At 53.4% G+C, this 15,788-nt stretch overlaps 1 protein-coding gene and 1 long non-coding RNA gene across 13 annotated transcripts in view; one reads left to right on the forward strand and one right to left on the reverse strand.

Moving 5' to 3' along the window:
* Positions 1 to 15,788, forward strand: part of TBC1D22A (TBC1 domain family member 22A) — a 325,287-nt gene that overhangs the window by 121,547 nt on the left and 187,952 nt on the right. For all 11 annotated transcript variants that reach the window (XM_045464835.1, XM_045464837.1, XM_045464843.1 and 8 more), the window contains one exon: positions 4,257 to 4,371. In XM_045464835.1, coding sequence (XP_045320791.1) covers positions 4,257 to 4,371 — 115 coding nt within the window. The remainder of the gene's footprint in view (positions 1 to 4,256; positions 4,372 to 15,788) is intronic.
* On the reverse strand, positions 2,271 to 10,270 carry LOC123591070. Of its 2 annotated transcripts, none has more exons than XR_006709102.1 (4): positions 9,468 to 10,270; positions 8,343 to 9,109; positions 3,134 to 3,308; positions 2,271 to 2,853 (listed from the first exon to the last, which is right to left on the reverse strand). It is a non-coding gene; the product is annotated as an uncharacterized LOC123591070 (long non-coding RNA). The 2 variants fall into 2 exon arrangements; XR_006709103.1 differs by having other exon boundaries at positions 3,130 to 3,308.

The raw sequence follows: 15,788 nt of genomic DNA on the forward strand, positions 1-15,788 counted from the left end.
GTCCCTGCACGCGCCCTGCTGGGCGGGGCTCGTGGGGCTTCTGCACCCACTTGTCTTCGGTGCCTGGGCTGCCGGGGGAAAGCATGCATTCGTGCTTGTGAGCAGGTTTAGGGGTGTGCACGTGTGCATGAGAGAGAGAGGGGAGAGAGAGGAGCTCTCTGAAAGTGTGGGGCGGGCTTAAAGGGTGGGAGGGCTCCCGTGCTGACGTCACCACCTCCCAGGTGCGGCTGCAGAGCAGGAAAGGAGATTCCTGTGTGCTGAGCTCTGGCTTCTCCTCCAGGCCACACACGTGCACACACATACTGTGCACCCGCACATGCATGCCCATGCACCACACATCTGCGTGTGTGCCCACGCACACGTGTACATATGCACACGCACCACATACCAGCACCTGCATGCACATGCGCCACACGCAGGCACGTACCCCCTATCTGTGCACACACACGCGTGCACACCAGGCCCCCTTAATGACCAGGTCCCCGCTGGGCCTTGGGCAGGTGGGAAGCAATTAGATGCAGTTTGCTCCCCAGGGGCTCCTACACCTTGCTCGCTCTTTTCTTGCTAAACAAGTAACATTTTTTGATTTTTTTTGTCCCGTTAGATGTACATGTGAAAAAAAGTGTACCGGTGGTGGCATTTCGTAAGCCTTGCAAGGCCGCTGTTTAGTCGCACTTCTGGCGCGACCCCTGGCTCTGCTGCTCTGGGTGAAGTGCTCAGCCCGTAGTGGCTCAGCTCTCTCGTGTGTGTTAGTTGTCTGCCCCTGCGTCACAGCATCGCCACAAACCCAGTGCTTAAAACAACACACACTTGTTCATGTCTGTTGTCTTACGGTTCCTGTGGGTCAGGAGTCTGGGCGTGTCTTAGCTCGGGGTCTCCCCGGGGGCCAGTCAGGTGATATCTGGGCTGCAGACTCATCTGCGGCTCGACTGGGAAAGGATCAGCTTCCAGACTCACGTGGCTGCCGGCAGGATTTGGTTGCTTATAGAGCCGGGGCCTCGGTTTCCTGCCGGTTCTCGGCCGCCCTCAGCCGAGAACGGCCCTTTCCATGTGCGGCTCTCAGTGTGGTAGCAGGGAGAGCGTCTCCTGGCGGGATGGGTTGTGCTCTCAGGTGACAGAATTGTGCAAAGCAGGTCGCGGGGCTGCCCACACTCAAGGGGGTGAGGTCACACCAGGAGGTGGGGGACACAGGGCCATCTTGGGTCTGTCTGCCGCATCCTCAGAAAGCGGGGGAGTAAGCATACCCACCTCCAAGATTAGGGGGGCACTTGGGGCACCCAGGGGCTCAGTCGGTTGAGCGTCCGACTTCGGCTCAGGTCACGATCTCATGGTCCGTGAGTTTGAGCCCCACGTTGGGCTCTATCCTGACAGCTCAGAGCCTGGAGCCCGCTTCGGATTCTGTGTCTCCCTCTCTCTCTGCCCCTCCCCCACTCACACTCCGTCTCTGTCTCTCTCAAAACTAAATAAGCATTAAAAAAACATTAGAAAAAAGGACTAGAGGGGGATTAGAGGAGCTAACTGAAGGTGGTTAGGATGATGAGCATTTAATAAACATTAGCTGCTATCACTGTGAGGTTGCTTTCTGAAGCCCACTACGCACCGTGGCATTCGGGGCCGTCCCCAGTGGCTCCTTCCTGCCCTCCTTCGCCCTCAGTGGCCCCCAGAATGCACTCGTGTGTTTCTGCTCTGTCCGTCTGTGCAGACCATACCCTTGTGGAGTCCTTCCATCCACGAGTTTGTGGGGCTGACGCGGGTCATTTGCTCCCAGCCCACCTCAGGCCTGGCCGTCGTGTGACAGCCACAGAGGCTTTTGCTCCTGGCCTGAGGCCTCTGACCTGGCGGGCACCGCAGACACGGCCCCTTGCACTGTCTGGGTGCCCGTTGTGGGTGCCCCGGCTCCTCTGGAAACTTCTTCTAGGGCAGGCTGACCTGTCTCTGGGTGCCCTGCCTAGGGGACAAGGGCCATGTTGGCAATGACCGAAAGGTGGCCCGAGCCCCATCCTTGGGTGCCCCTGGGGCTGTCTGCGCGACACCCTCTGCAGGGGTGAGGGCCAGAGCAGGTACAGTCACCTCTCTCGGCCCCCTTGCCTCACCCGTGGCTCTCAGGTTGAGGCTGACCAGCGAGCTGGTGGTGGGAATGCACCTTCCCCGCCAGGCCTCGCGGTGCTTGGCCGTGTTGTGACTGAGCACGCATGCAGGCGAGTTTCCCACCCTGCTGGTCATCTTTGCTAGAACTTTCCAGCACGGGGTAGAAATCTGCCAGTGAGCTGTACACATACTTCTGGGTTTTCTTAGCGAGGAGAGGCCTAGCTGGCCTTCACGGCAGCCCAGCTGGCCACACGCTCTGTGTGCTAAACTGTCCTAAGTGTGTCCCGCTTGGCTGTTCCCGCTTGTCCCCGTGTGGCCTGAGCTGCTGGCTCCGGGCCCTGAAGCAGGCTTCCCGCCCTGTGGTTCTGGGGGCAGCCGAGTCTCCTCGCGCTGGGGTGGTCTCTGTGCCTTGGCTTCCGTAGCCTGTCCCCACCCCCCACCCTGTCCACGGTGAGGAAAGGCCACGCACAGTTGTGACGCCGTCTCAGGCTTCCCTGGTGCCCGGGCGGGGCTGTGACTGCTGAGAGGTGCTAGGGTCTGCGAGAGGGGTCCTGTCCCGCGCGGACCCTGCTCTGTGTCAGTCCTCTGTGCCACCGCGTGGGCTCCTCCGGCGTTGCTTCCAGCCTCAGCGGGTGATGTGCCGTCGCGGGAGCACGCGTCAGCCCTCTGGTGTCCGCGCAGGAGAAATGCCAGATGGTGCCGAGGGCCAATCGACTTTTGTCTTTTGCTCTTGTTTGAATATTCTTTCCAGGTCTCCCTGGAAGGCTGTTGGTGTAAGATGAAAACCGTGTGTGAATGCGTGTGCGTGAAGGTGTTACTCATTCGGCACACATTTATCTGCTGCCCGGTGGGACGGGCTCCGTGCCGAGGTGCCCCTCCACTTACGTGGAGTGGGCCCCGTGGGGGGCGTCCCAGGGTGGGCCCCGTGGGGGCCAGGATTCCAGGGCCAGCTGTGCTGCGCGCTGACCGTGGGCCCTGCGTGAGGAGACTTCCCCGTCCCGGTCCCGGGCCCCCCGCTGCAGAACTGGCTTGGTAACTTACCCACCTGGGGACGTAGACCACCAGCTCAGTGATGTCCAGGCGGGACAGGGGTTTGCCTCCTTGGGCGCAAGGCTCGTTCTTGTTCTGCAGGCTCGACTTGTTTGGAAACGATGCGGCTCATGCTTGTCATGCCTGCGCCCCACGCCTTCGTAGCATGAGGCCCGTTCAGCAGTTCTCTCCTGTAAGGAGAGAGAGGGGGCTCAGCTCCTCCTGTGTCCTTGGCTTGGGTCCTCGAACGGCTCGTGGGAGTGTGTGTGAGGGGGAGCTGCTGGAGTAGGGCGTCACGGATGGTGATCGCTTTCCAGGGGTTAAAAAAACATCCATTAAAACAAAAATCCCCGAAACCGAGCGTGTGGATACAGAGAACGGATCCATGGTTGTCAGAGGTGGGGGCGGGTGAGATGGGTGAGGGGGGGTCAAAATAAAAGAAGTCACGGGACGTGATGTGCAGTATGGGGTCTGCAGTTCCAGTGCGCTGCATACGTCAGAGATGCTAAGCGATCTTAGGAGTCTTATTACAAGAAACAGACTTGATGTGGTGAGTGTTTTGTAATATTTACAAATATGGCGTCACTGTTCAAATATCATAGACCTGGAACTAGGATAATGTTATACGTTAGTTCTACCTGATTTAAAACGATGTGTTTGCCTTATGAGGGAAATTCAGAGCATTCACCCACACAACTCCCTCTCCCCTCCCACCTCCCTGCCACACTCCCTTCCTTCTCTCCGTCACCCACCCATCCAATGTGCACCTGCTTCTCATCCCCTCCCCCCGCCCCCCCATCCCTACACCACCAAGGGAGTGCTCCCTGAGACAGTCCCGGGCAGCCACGTGTCCCCTGTGCCCACGGGCATGGAGGGCCAGCTGTCCCCTGTGAGAGTCAGCTCGTGCGGGAGGGCAGCGCCTGGGGGTCGCCGACAGACGGCAGTTGCTTGTGAGTCGGTAAGATATTCAGATAAATTGGAATTTTATGAAAGAGTCAAAAAGAATTAGTATTTTTTAACATTTTTATTTTTAATATCAGGGAAATATTGGCCGTGCAGCTTTTGGGTGAATGCGCATACATTTTAAAGTGTCTGACGTGTTTACTTTTGGCTTTACCACCTGTTCAATTTTCTTGCAGATTTTTGAAAGGATATTGTTTATTTGGGCAATCCGTCACCCTGCCAGTGGATATGTCCAGGGGATCAATGACCTCGTCACCCCTTTCTTTGTCGTCTTCATGTGCGAACACATAGGTAAGACCACATCATGATGCTTTCTCTCACAGGCATTGACCATGAACTTTGGTGGCCTTACCGCGTCACTGTGATTACACCCATATTGAGAATTGCTGTTAACGTTATAATGACAACTAATAATGGAGACTAATAGTTCTCTCATTTCTGCCAGCTTTAAAAAAAGTCTCTAAATCCACTTGCTTAACTACTGGAGACGTTAAGATGCAGCTCTTATTATTGCCATAATCTTTTTTAATAATACGTGAGGAGAAGCGTGATCTCTTTGAGCAGTGTGGTTTTGTTCTGATGGCCAGAGCACCGCCTTTCAGGGTGTGGATTTGAGTGGATCAGGTCAAGGGGATAGGATGGGAGTTGAATGTCCGGCTTACAAGCTAGAACCTGGATGGACCCTCTTCCATCATATTCTGCGGCACACTGTCTCCTTTCTACCTTTGATCTACCAGTAACGGCTCATTTTATGGGAAGTTTAACGACATGCAAATCAGCCGGTTTAATGGAGACTTAGGTTGGGTGATGGGGTTTCTCTTTGAGGTGTGCGTATTTATCTCCCATTTATGTTACAGCGGCCAACTGTGATGTAACCTGCTTTGAACATATGTTACGTTAAAAACAAAATCGTGATTAGAACCTAAGTGCGGGATCTATGTTTTAGTTTCTCTGTGGGTAAGAAATAGACAAACGCCGAAGGAGGGATTTCCTGTTTGGTTATAGCATTTTTACTTAAAACCGATTTTAATTTGTCTCCGCACGAACCCTCGTGACTTGACGTTTGTCTGTCTTTATGAGATTGTGTGTTTAGCCACTTCAGTCTCCAGTGTGCTTCAGATGCTCGTCGTTGCTGTGCTCTGAGAGATGAGGTCTGGCCGGGAAGGATTATCCTCTCAGGACGAGAACGTGCCCATTCAGTGCATTTTATTGCAACCTCTCACACTTTGTTTGCGTTGCTGATTGCATAGGAGGACTTTCCATTGCTAAGCGACTAATGAGAACAGCCTCCGCTCCCTCCCTAATCATCTCTTAAGTAGGGGAGAGGCCGGCTGCGGAGAGCAGAGAGCAGTCGCCTTCCTGCTTCTTACCCCCTCATTTGACAGATAATGAAAATGTTCCTAATGATCCTAGAGCAGTAGGACCTGTCGGTAGACTTCGGAGTTGTTAATTGAAAGAAGAAGTTCAGCTGAGATGTGATTAGAGAATTGATATTCTGTGCTAAATAGACCGTTTAATTAATGTGGTAAGTAAGTTTGTCTTAACTACTTTACCACCGACTTGTGTCGTAAGACCCGAGCGATCCTGTCTGCATTTGCCTGAATTATCAGCGAGATAGGGTGAAGGGACACGGGATAATCGTCTGGAAGAGAGAGGAACTGGGGAAAATGGAATTTGTGTCGTTAAGCTCAGAGAGACTGTGCCTGCCTTCCTGTACCTGCCCTCCCCCCACCAGCATATGCACACGCACACACACACACACGCACACACACACGCTGAGTGGATGTACAGGGTGGTTTTGGAACACTTGTGTGAAACACACCATTCGTTTCTGGCAGTTGACCATGTCATTAAGTGTACATACTGGACTTTTTGGTCCCGGCTTTCAGACACGATTGGTGGACTTGAGTCCTTTTAGGTCTTGCCGCCCAGGCTTGAGAGTGTTCATCGTGCTGGTCCAAGCGCACGTCTCGTTACCGTGTACGGCCTCATGTCTGTGTGAGTGGCCTGGAGCTCTGCCCAGCAGCCTCCTGGGCAGAAGTGCGGTCATTCACAGAGACCTTCCCGGAGCACGTGCCGCAGTGCTCGTCTCGTGCAGAGCACCGGGGTGTGGAGACCATGTCCGTCCACGTCACCAGTGTCATGCGGGCACCTTCTGGCCCTCTCCAGGGTGGTAGGGATGTGGTTCCCTGCCCCCTTGGAGCCCGTGGTTCCAGCTGGAAGACAGGTTTGAAATGTGTCGCGAAGACATTGAATGAAAATGATCAGATCTTTGTGTTGTCCCGAGGTGTCAGGGGGTGCAGGCTAGGGGTCGGAGGAGCCCTCCCGATGGTGACATTCCCGGTGCGCCTTGTGGGATGGGCAGGGGTGTCCTGTGGAGAGAGTGGCAGGGGTGCGGTGGAGCGGCCGGAGGAAGCACTGTGATCTGGGGACAGTGGTGACTGAGGACAGACAGAGCCACTGGGGGGACACTGGAAAGTCTGGGTGAGTCCCAGTGTACAGGAGCACGGGCGAGCCCCCAGTGGCATGCAGCTAAAGGGTGCCGTGCTCAGGTCCTGTCTGGCCTCGTCCACTCTGGCCATGGGGAGGGGGCCCCGCTCGCAGGCGGGTTGGGGGGCGCACACCGTCAGCCAGCGGGTTGTGTGCTGTCTTGTGGGGGGTTTTAAGCAGGTAAACCTTAGATGCTGGGCTTGCTGAATATCTTGAAGCTAAGGTTTTTCCTTCCGAGGGTGGAACTTGGTGACAGGATCCTGTGGCTTGGATTCCTGAGCGTCCCAGCAGGACTTTGGGGTCAGCATCCTGTTCTAACACCACTGTCAGACTCTTGAAGTGCCGGTGGCATGGGGAGTAGCCCGCGTGTGACCGCCTCCCAAAAGCTGCACTTTACGCATTTCTCGGGGTGGGCCTGTGTTGCTCTGGTTTTCCTCTCTTCTGAGCGGAACTCTGGGAAACGGTCCCTGTTAACCGAGGGGATGAGAAGCCCTCTGGCGTGAGATCCGTCCAGGGGCCTCAGGCTGTGCCGGGCAGCACTGCCAGGCCTGATAGGAGCTGCACTTTTACCCTGGAGTGTTTGTCGTGGGTCCCCAGCTCCGGGCCCGCTGTGCACCTGCTGGTTCACGAGGGAGGAGGGGAATCTGACACAGAGCTCCAGTGACCGCGACGTCCCAGGCGGGGAGCAGGCACGGGGGGCAGCAAGCATCCTGACTTTGCAGGTCCTGAAAGAGAGGGATGGGAAGCGAACGGCAGCTCACACATCTGGGGCTGACAGACGGGCTCTGATTTGGACCTGGGCTCATCAAGTAGATCGAGTGCTTCCTGGATGTTCTTGGCAGAGGGTTGGTTCCTCTTCATCAAGAGGCCGGCCAGGATGATGAGGGACAGGAACAACTTGCAGAGAGGAAAGAAATGCTCAGGGAACACGGGAAAACCGGAAGCAAGGGGGGAAGCAGGCACAGCCTGCATATGGGACGGCGTGGAGGTGGTCCAGTGGCCCTGACTGGTCTCACGGGGCCGTCTGTGCCACCCTGGGATGGATCAGAGACCCATGCCACCAGCTGAGGTCTCCTTGCGGAGCACCTCACGCCCCTGGGGAAAGGCGGTTTGGTCCCACTTTCAGACGATACACATCCCCAAATGCAAGTTTAGCACACGTACAGGTGCACGCTCACACAGGCACACAGAGACACGCGTGCCCGTGCACACACACGGTGCCCGCTGGCCACAACCTCTCCAAGTAAACGTGGAACAGATCCTTGACTACCTTCGAATGGGCCCATCGTCTTGGGCGGGCTCTGGAGGTGCCGTCAGGCTCGGGAAGGAACGTTGGGGGAGGAGGTCAGGAGGCTTCTCATGATCTCAGAGGTAGGGGTAGCAGGGTGCAGAGCTCCTCCAGACGTGGAGCGTGGTAAGTATAGCCGCTTAGGCGGCACCAAAGCCTGGGGGCTCCCCGTGAGTGGGGTGTTGCAACCGGAGTGTATAATGTGCTCAGAACAGTCATGAAGAGGGCTCTGTGCCAGGAAGGTTTGGGAATTTATGAATTTAAGGGGTTGAAGCCTCAGGGGTAAGAAGCCGTAGGCGCTTGAGTGTTGGGTTTGCTGCACGTACGTGAGCCGTTCTAGGTCTGAGCCACGGCTGGGAGCCCGGTCTTGCAGACTGCCTCCGTGACCCAGAGGCCTGGCGGAGTGCACGGGGCTGTCCAGCCCGCACCCCTGCTAGGGTTTCGCCTCCCTCCTGAAGCAGCACGGGACACGTTCTTGTTGTACCTTTTGGAAGGTCACTACAGCTTTGGCCTTAGTTCAGGTCCCCGAGGAAGGCAGGTGTAGGGTGAGGCTGAGGGAAGACGGGACAGGGCACACAGGGAGGCATCGCGGGCTGACGGGAGCGGGCCCAGAGGCAGGCCAAGGCAGGGCCGGCCCCGTGAGGCGGTGAGGAGGGTGATGCAGAGGGCATGGGGGTGACTGGAGCGGGGGAGGAGAAGTCTGGCCTGTTCCCGGGGTCCCGGGCACCAAGGGAGGTGCGCTGTCATTGTCCCGGGCAGGCTGTAGCCTAGAAGCAGGTGCTTGAGAGGCAAGACGACGCCTGTGGGCCAGGACACGGCTGTCTGGAGCGCGGGAAAGAGGGTTGCGTTGGTGGTGGTGCTGGGAGTTGTTGCCCTGGCGTGGCTGCTGAGCGTCGCGGGTCTGGAGGTGCTTCTCCAGGGGCAGAGTCCCACGTGGGGCCTGAACGTGGCGGCTGTCCTGCTGTCCCGCGGGGAGGTTTGCGGCTCTTTCCCGTGAGGGAGCCTGGCTGCCTGGGTTCAGAGCCGGCTTCTGCCCCTCACCCGCCGCACGGGGCCTTTGTGTAGACGTGGGAACTGGGGACGGAACGGCACCGATGGCCGTGGTTGCCGTGTGGCCCGAGCGAGTTCCCGGGCGAAGAGCTCAGAGCCCCGGGTGCGAGTGCTGCATGTCCAGGAAGTGTGCTGCTGTGGCTGTAGTTGTCGTGTCCCTTCGCTGTCTCGGCCCGTGGCTTTCCTCCTTGGGTCCACGTTCTGGGGACAGAAAGGGGGAACTGGTGAAGGACACAGGCCAGAGGCCAAAGGGCCCTGCCAGTGGAGCCTGTCCGTTCCCAGGGCCTTCCTGAAACGGCTCTGCTGGCTGCAGGGGTGCTGCTGAGCGAGACTCTCGCCGTCTTCCTCTGGAGGGCAGGGGACGGGAGGGGCAGCGGGGCAGGCGGGGGTGTGTGAGCCACGAGGGACAAGGGGCGGTGGTGGAATCAGGGAAGAAGTGGTTTTAGAGGCAGGAAGAAGGCCTGGGGCGACGTGTCCCCCAAATCAAGGGAGGGGACAGTTTCGAGGAGGCAGTGGTCCGTGGATTCCGGTGCCACAGAGGCGCAGACTGGGGACTGACCGAAGGGCTGGCTGGTGAGGGTGGTCTGCCCAGACTGGGCCGCAGAGCGGTGGCCGGTCGGTCTGGACACAGATTGACTGCCCTGCGCATGGGAGTGGCCGAGCGGGAGCTCCTCACCAGGAGCGTTGGACAGGGTCCTCCACGGGCCTGTCACGTCCTTGGGTAACGGGAGGCTGGTCTTATTGATCTGGAGTTGAGCTGCGACGCTGTGTCGGGTTCCGGTGTGCGGCACGGCGATTTGGTATCTGTGTGGGCTGCGGGATGATCACCGCTGAGGGTCTGTTTGCCTCCGTCACCACAGACAGTTCCAGAATCGCTTTTGCTGGCGATGAGATCTTTTCCGTCTCTTGGCATAGCACCTTTCAGATAACGCATCATAGTGTTAACTGGGGTCCCTGGGACTTTATTTCGTAGCTGGACGTTTGTACCTTTGACCCCCTTCGCCCATCTTGCCCCCGCCCCTGCCCCAACCTTCTTTCAGAGAACTTTTCATCGTGGAAAGTGTTCACATCTGAAGCTCACAGAACACTAGCTCGAGGAAGCGCCACGTACCGTCTTCTGGCTTCGAGGATCGTCCGCGGTCCACTTTCCTTGTGTCCTCTCCTTCCACCCGCTCCTGACCCCCACCCAGTTACTGCTGTTACTCCTGTTCCCTGACCCCCACCCAGCCACTGTTACCACTTAAAAAATGGCTTTATTGAAATATGGTTTCAATACCACAAAACTCACCCACCTTGAGTGAAAAGTTCAGTGGTATTTAGAATATTCGCACAGTGCAACCATCACCACAATTTAAGAATATTTGCACCATCCTATACTGACGGGGGTCGCTCCCCGTCTGCCCCCTCCGCCAGCCCTGCGCGAACGCTGATCTGCTTTCTGCCTACGCACATTGCCTCTTTTGGACGCTTCGTGTAAATGGAGTCGCACGATGTGGGATGTTCAAAGTCCACACGTGTACCATGCGTCAGTCCTTCAGGCCTTTTTATAGTCAGCTGACCTCTCCTTATACTATAGGACACATTTTGTTTATCCCTGTTTCCACGGATAGACGTTTGCGTTCTTTATTCTTTTTGCTTATTATGAATAACGCTGCAGTGAACCTGTGCGTGCAAGTTTTAGACTGAACGTGTTTTCGTTTCTCTTGGCTACAGACCTTGAGGTCATAGGGGCTGCGCCATCTGACACCCCCACCCCCCTCCCCCCCGCCAGTGTGGGAGGGTTCCCGTGGGCCCACGTCCTTGCCGACACCGGTACTGCGTTTTATTTATCAAATGCGGGGGACGTTACGTTATGTCCCCTACTACCGCTGACTACTGGGAGTCCCTGCCGTGTTCTGTCTCCTCTCCTCGGAGCCCTCTCCTTGAGGCAGGGACTGTGTCTTTTGGGCACCGTGCTTGGCACAGAGTGCAAGTTCAGCACGCCCCGTATTGAGCCGGGTCCCTGCGGAGTTCTGTGCGTTGGTTGGGCAGTTAGAAAACCCGCTCTTCTCGACAAGGGCAACCTGTGCCTCTGTCTCTTTGCAGCTGGGCAGGGAGGGCTGGGGAAGAGGGCCGGGGAGGGCTGCATCCCTGCACTCACCCCTCCCACCGGAGGGGGCGCTGCTTGGCTTGGGGAGAGTCTTGCACCGCCCGGGCCCCACTTCTGTGGAGTCACGGTGGAGGCACCGTGTCCGCTGTTCAGGGACTTCCCGTGGTGAGCCCTCCTGCACGCCACCTCCTGTCCTCGGCCGGGTCTTGGGGCCGCCCGCGCCTCTTCCCTGGGCTGCTGGTTGGGAAGCAGATCCGGCTCCAGTGTCTTTCCCTCTGGGTGTGGGTCCACATGTGGGTCCTGCTGGATCTGCACTGGGGGGCGGGGGTAGGGCTCCCCTGGCCATGAGCCTGAGCTGTGTTTTTCCACCTGACCTCTGGGTTGCGCCCCTGATGGTGGCTTGTTACTGATTTCTGTGGTTCCTGTGCCTGTGTGTGTCCCTAGCAGGCGAGCACGGGATGGGACCGGCCTGCATCGGCCCGCCGGGGCACCGGCTGTTTGGGTGTCGTTCCTCTTTTTTCTGTGCCTTGTAATTGCTTAGTCAAGAGTATATTGTATATAAAATTCTGTTTTGTGCTTTTTCCCCATTTAACCTTACAATGAGCTTTCCCTTATAGTATTAAGAAATCTTTGTAAAGATCATTTGTACCTCTCGTACATAATATTCTATTGAGATAATACAACATAATTCATGAAACCCTTCTATTGTTGTTAGACTTTTTTTTTTTAGGCTGTTTCCCTCCAGGCATGGTGTAATTTTAAAGTACAGCCTGTATTTTTTCAAGCTGCAACCGTCATATTCCTTTTAACAGAAAACGTCAAATTTGATTTAAAATTAAGAACCATTGCCTCACCTTGCCTTGTGCAGTTTAAGCACATTTAGTTGAAGTGTTTGCAGCAGAGCAAAACCCAAGCAGCATCCTCCCCCCCCCCCCCCAACATCTGTGCTGTTATGTTTGGAAACGGTTCTGGCACATCGGATGGACGCTCAGGCTGGTTGCCTACGGATTGGGTCCCGCGGGAACAACGGGCGGGCGGCGTCTTGGACGGTGAGGCGTGTTTGTCACTTGGTTCTTAGTATCAGCACTTGTAAGCTTTGATCAGCTTGATTTTGTATGTCGTTTTCTCTTAAAAGAAATTAAAGCAAGTGTGGGAAGGAACTGGAATAAACAGTGTATTTACTTAAGAATATTGAGAACGTGTATTTTTATATTCCCATATGTAAGTCAGAATCTCAGAAGTACAGGTGGTTTTTCAGCCTGTTAGTTTTTCCCGGAGAAGACGTTCGGCACGCGCTTCGAGGGGACCAGGGTGTGTGGGGCTGGACCTCGTGGACAACGGCCGGGAAGCGAGGCCTCACAGCCGCTTGGGACACGTGGGGTGTGCGACTCACTGAGCGGTAGCGGTGTGGCCCTTCTCTTGCCTGTTTCCACTCTCAGGGTGTAAACTGGGCTGCGGTGACGGTGGGGGAGAAGGTTGCTGCTACTGAATTAGTTTTGGAAATCGTTGCCCTGGCTTTCCTTGTTTGCATTTGAGTCTCCTTGCACTTGGGTTTCTCCACACGTTCCGTGAACCGGAGCGGCTGCGAGGCGCGTCTCCTGCCTGGCTTCCTTAAGTGTTCGTCGTGGCTCGGGTACCTTGTGTCCTCAGTTGTTCCCAGAAACCGTCTGAAGATGGGGTTTCCTGTGGCAGTTCTGGTTCTGTGTGGGGAACCAGGGGGCCCAGGAACCAGGGTGTTAGTCCCGGAAAGGGGAGGAGGGTGTGCGTTTTGTGGCCCCTGTGGTGACGATCAGGTGCCATGTCCTTGCAGAGCCTGTGACTCATGTGGAGTCATATTTTCTATTTAGAAACATGTTGATAAATTAATGGATTTCTTGTCAAAATTTAGAAAACTCAATAACAGTGTGGGTCCACGTCCCAGAAGCTGTCACTGGGACATTTGCTAATTTCTTTATGGTCTTCTTGTCAGTGTCCTTTTTTTACACGGTAGCAATTATGTTATGCATGCACATTTTAATATTGCTTTTTGCTTAATATCTAAGCATTTTCCAAAGTCACTCAACTTTGTTTGAAGTGTCCTTTTCACAAGTAGGAACACACGACTTTCAGTAATGGGTGGGGAACGGGACAGAAGGTCAGCAAGCAGCTAGCAAACCGAACTCCCGCTAGACCTAACAGTGGCGGGACACACACCCTTCTAAGGCGCACGTGGAACAGACCACGTGCCGGGCCACAGAGCGAGCCTCGGGATGTTGGAGAGGATGGGGGTCCTACCGAGAGCGCTCTCTGACCTTAGGGACACTCGGGTGTCAGTAACAGCGGGCAGTGTGAAGAGACTGACATGGGAATAACCAGTGTGTCAGAAAAGAGATCATGAGGGAACTTTGAAGCACGTCTGAGATGAGTGAAAATGAAAACGCAGACGTATGGGACATGGCGACAGTTGCGCTTCAAGAGAACCTGTGGCTCTAAGTGACTATGTTAGAGAGAACGTCTCAAAGCATGACCTTAACTCTTCAATTTTAGAAAGCATGAAAAGAAGTGCAAACACACGGAAACAAACGGAAGGAAACAAAGACTAGAGCAGAAATCAGTGAAGACTAGAAAAACACTGGAGAAAATCAACCCCAAACCGAAGTTTTGGGAAGATCCAGAAATATCCACAAAGTGGGCATACTGTTGGCTAGACTGGCCGAGAAGAACAGAAGGACTTGTACCACTAAGGTCATGAGCGGTCTTTTTAAAAATTTAATTTAATTTAATTTTTATTTTTTTATTTGATTTTTTATTTTTTAAAACTTACATCCAAATTAGTTAGCATCTAGTGCAACAATGATTTCAGGAGTCGATTCCTTAGTGCCCCTTGCCCATTTAGCCCATCCCCCCTCCCACACCCCCTCCAGCAACCCTCAGTTTGTTCTCCATATTTGAGTCTCTTATGCTTTGTCCCCCTCCCTGTTTTTATATTATTTTTGTTTCCCTTCCCTTATGATCCTCTGTTTTGTCTCATAAAGCTCTCATAAGAGTGAAGTCATATGATATTCGTCTTTCTCTAATTTCACTTAGCATAATACCCTCCAGTTCCATCCACGTAGTTGCAAATGGCAAGATTTCATTCTTTTTGATTAGCGAGTAATACTCCATTGTGTGTGTGTGTGTGTGTGTGTGTGTGTGTGTGTGTGTGTGTGTATATACATACACACCACAGTTTCTTTATCCATTCACCCATCGATGGACATTTGGGCTCTTTCCATACTTTGGCTATTGTCGATAGCGCTGCTATAAACATTGGGGTGTGTGTGTCCCTTCGAAACAGCACCCCTGTATCCCATGGATAAATGGCTAGTAGTGTAATTGCTGGGTCGTAGGGTAGTTCTATTTTTAGTTTTTTGAGGAACCTCCATACTGTTTTCCAGAGTGGCTGCACCAGCTTGCATTCCCACCAGCAGTACCAAAGGATTCCCCTTTCTCTGCATCTTTGCCCAACATCTGTTGTTGCCTGAGTTAGTGTTAGCTATTCTGACAGGTGTGAGGTGGTATCTCATTGTGGTTTTGATTTGTATTTCCCTGATGAGGAGTGATGTGGAGCATTTTTTCATGTGTCGGTTGGCCATCTGGATGTCTTCTTTGGAGAAGTGTCTATTCATGTCTCTTGCCCATTTCTTCACCGGATTATGTGTTTTTTGGGTGTTGAGTTTGAGACGTTCTTCATAGATTTTGGATACTAACCCTTTATCTGATATGTCATTTGCAAATATCTTTTCCCGTTCCATCGGTTGCCTTTTAGTTTTGCTGATTGTTTCCTTCGCTGTACAGAAGCTTTTATCTTGATGAGGTCCCAGTAGTTCATTTTTGTTTTTGTTTCCCTTGCCTCTGGAGACGTGTTGAGTAAGAAGTTGCTGCGGGCAAGATCAAAGAGGTTCTTGCCTGCTTTCTCCTCAAGGATTTTGATGGCTTCCTGTCTTACATTGAGGTCTCTCATCCATTTTGAGTTTATTTTTGTGTATGGTGTAAGAAAGTGGTCCAGGTTCATTTTTCTACATGTCGCTGTCCAGTTTTCCCAGCACCACTTGCTGAAGAGACTGTCTCTATTCCATTGGATGTTCTTTCCTGCTTTGTCAAAGATTAGTTGGCCATACATTTGTGGGTCCATTTCTGGGTTCTCTATTCTGTTCCATTGATCTGAATGTCTGTTCTTGTGCCAGTACCATACTGTCTTGATGATGACAGCTTTGTAGTATAGCTTGAAGTCTGGGATTGTGATGCCTCCTGCTTTGGTTTTCTTTTTCAAGATTGCTTTGGCTATTCGGGGTCTTTTCTGGTTCCATACAAATTTTAGGATTGTTTGTTCTAGCTCTGTGAAGAATGCCGGTGTTATTTTGATAGGGATTGTATTGAAGATGTAGATGGCTTTGGGTAGTATTGACATTTTAACAATATTTGTTCTTCCTATCCAGGAGCATGGAATCTTTTTCAATTTTTTTGAAAATTTCTTCTTCAATTTCTTTCATAAGCTTTCTATAGTTTTCAGCATATAGATTTTTCACCTCTTTGGTTAGATTTATTCCTAGGTATTTTATGGTTTTTTGTACAACTGTAAATGGGATTGATTCCTTGATTTCTCTTTCTGTTGCTTCATTGTTGGTGTATAGGAATGCAACCGATTTCTGTGCGTTGCTTTTATAATCTGTAACTTTGCTGAATTCATGAATCAATTTTAGCAGTTTTTTGGTGGAATCTTTTGGGTTTTCCATGTAGAGTATCATGTCATCTGCAAAGAGTGAAAGTTTG

This window comes from Leopardus geoffroyi, chromosome B4, assembly GCF_018350155.1.
Source record: "Leopardus geoffroyi isolate Oge1 chromosome B4, O.geoffroyi_Oge1_pat1.0, whole genome shotgun sequence".
Classification (NCBI taxonomy): domain Eukaryota; kingdom Metazoa; phylum Chordata; class Mammalia; order Carnivora; family Felidae; genus Leopardus; species Leopardus geoffroyi.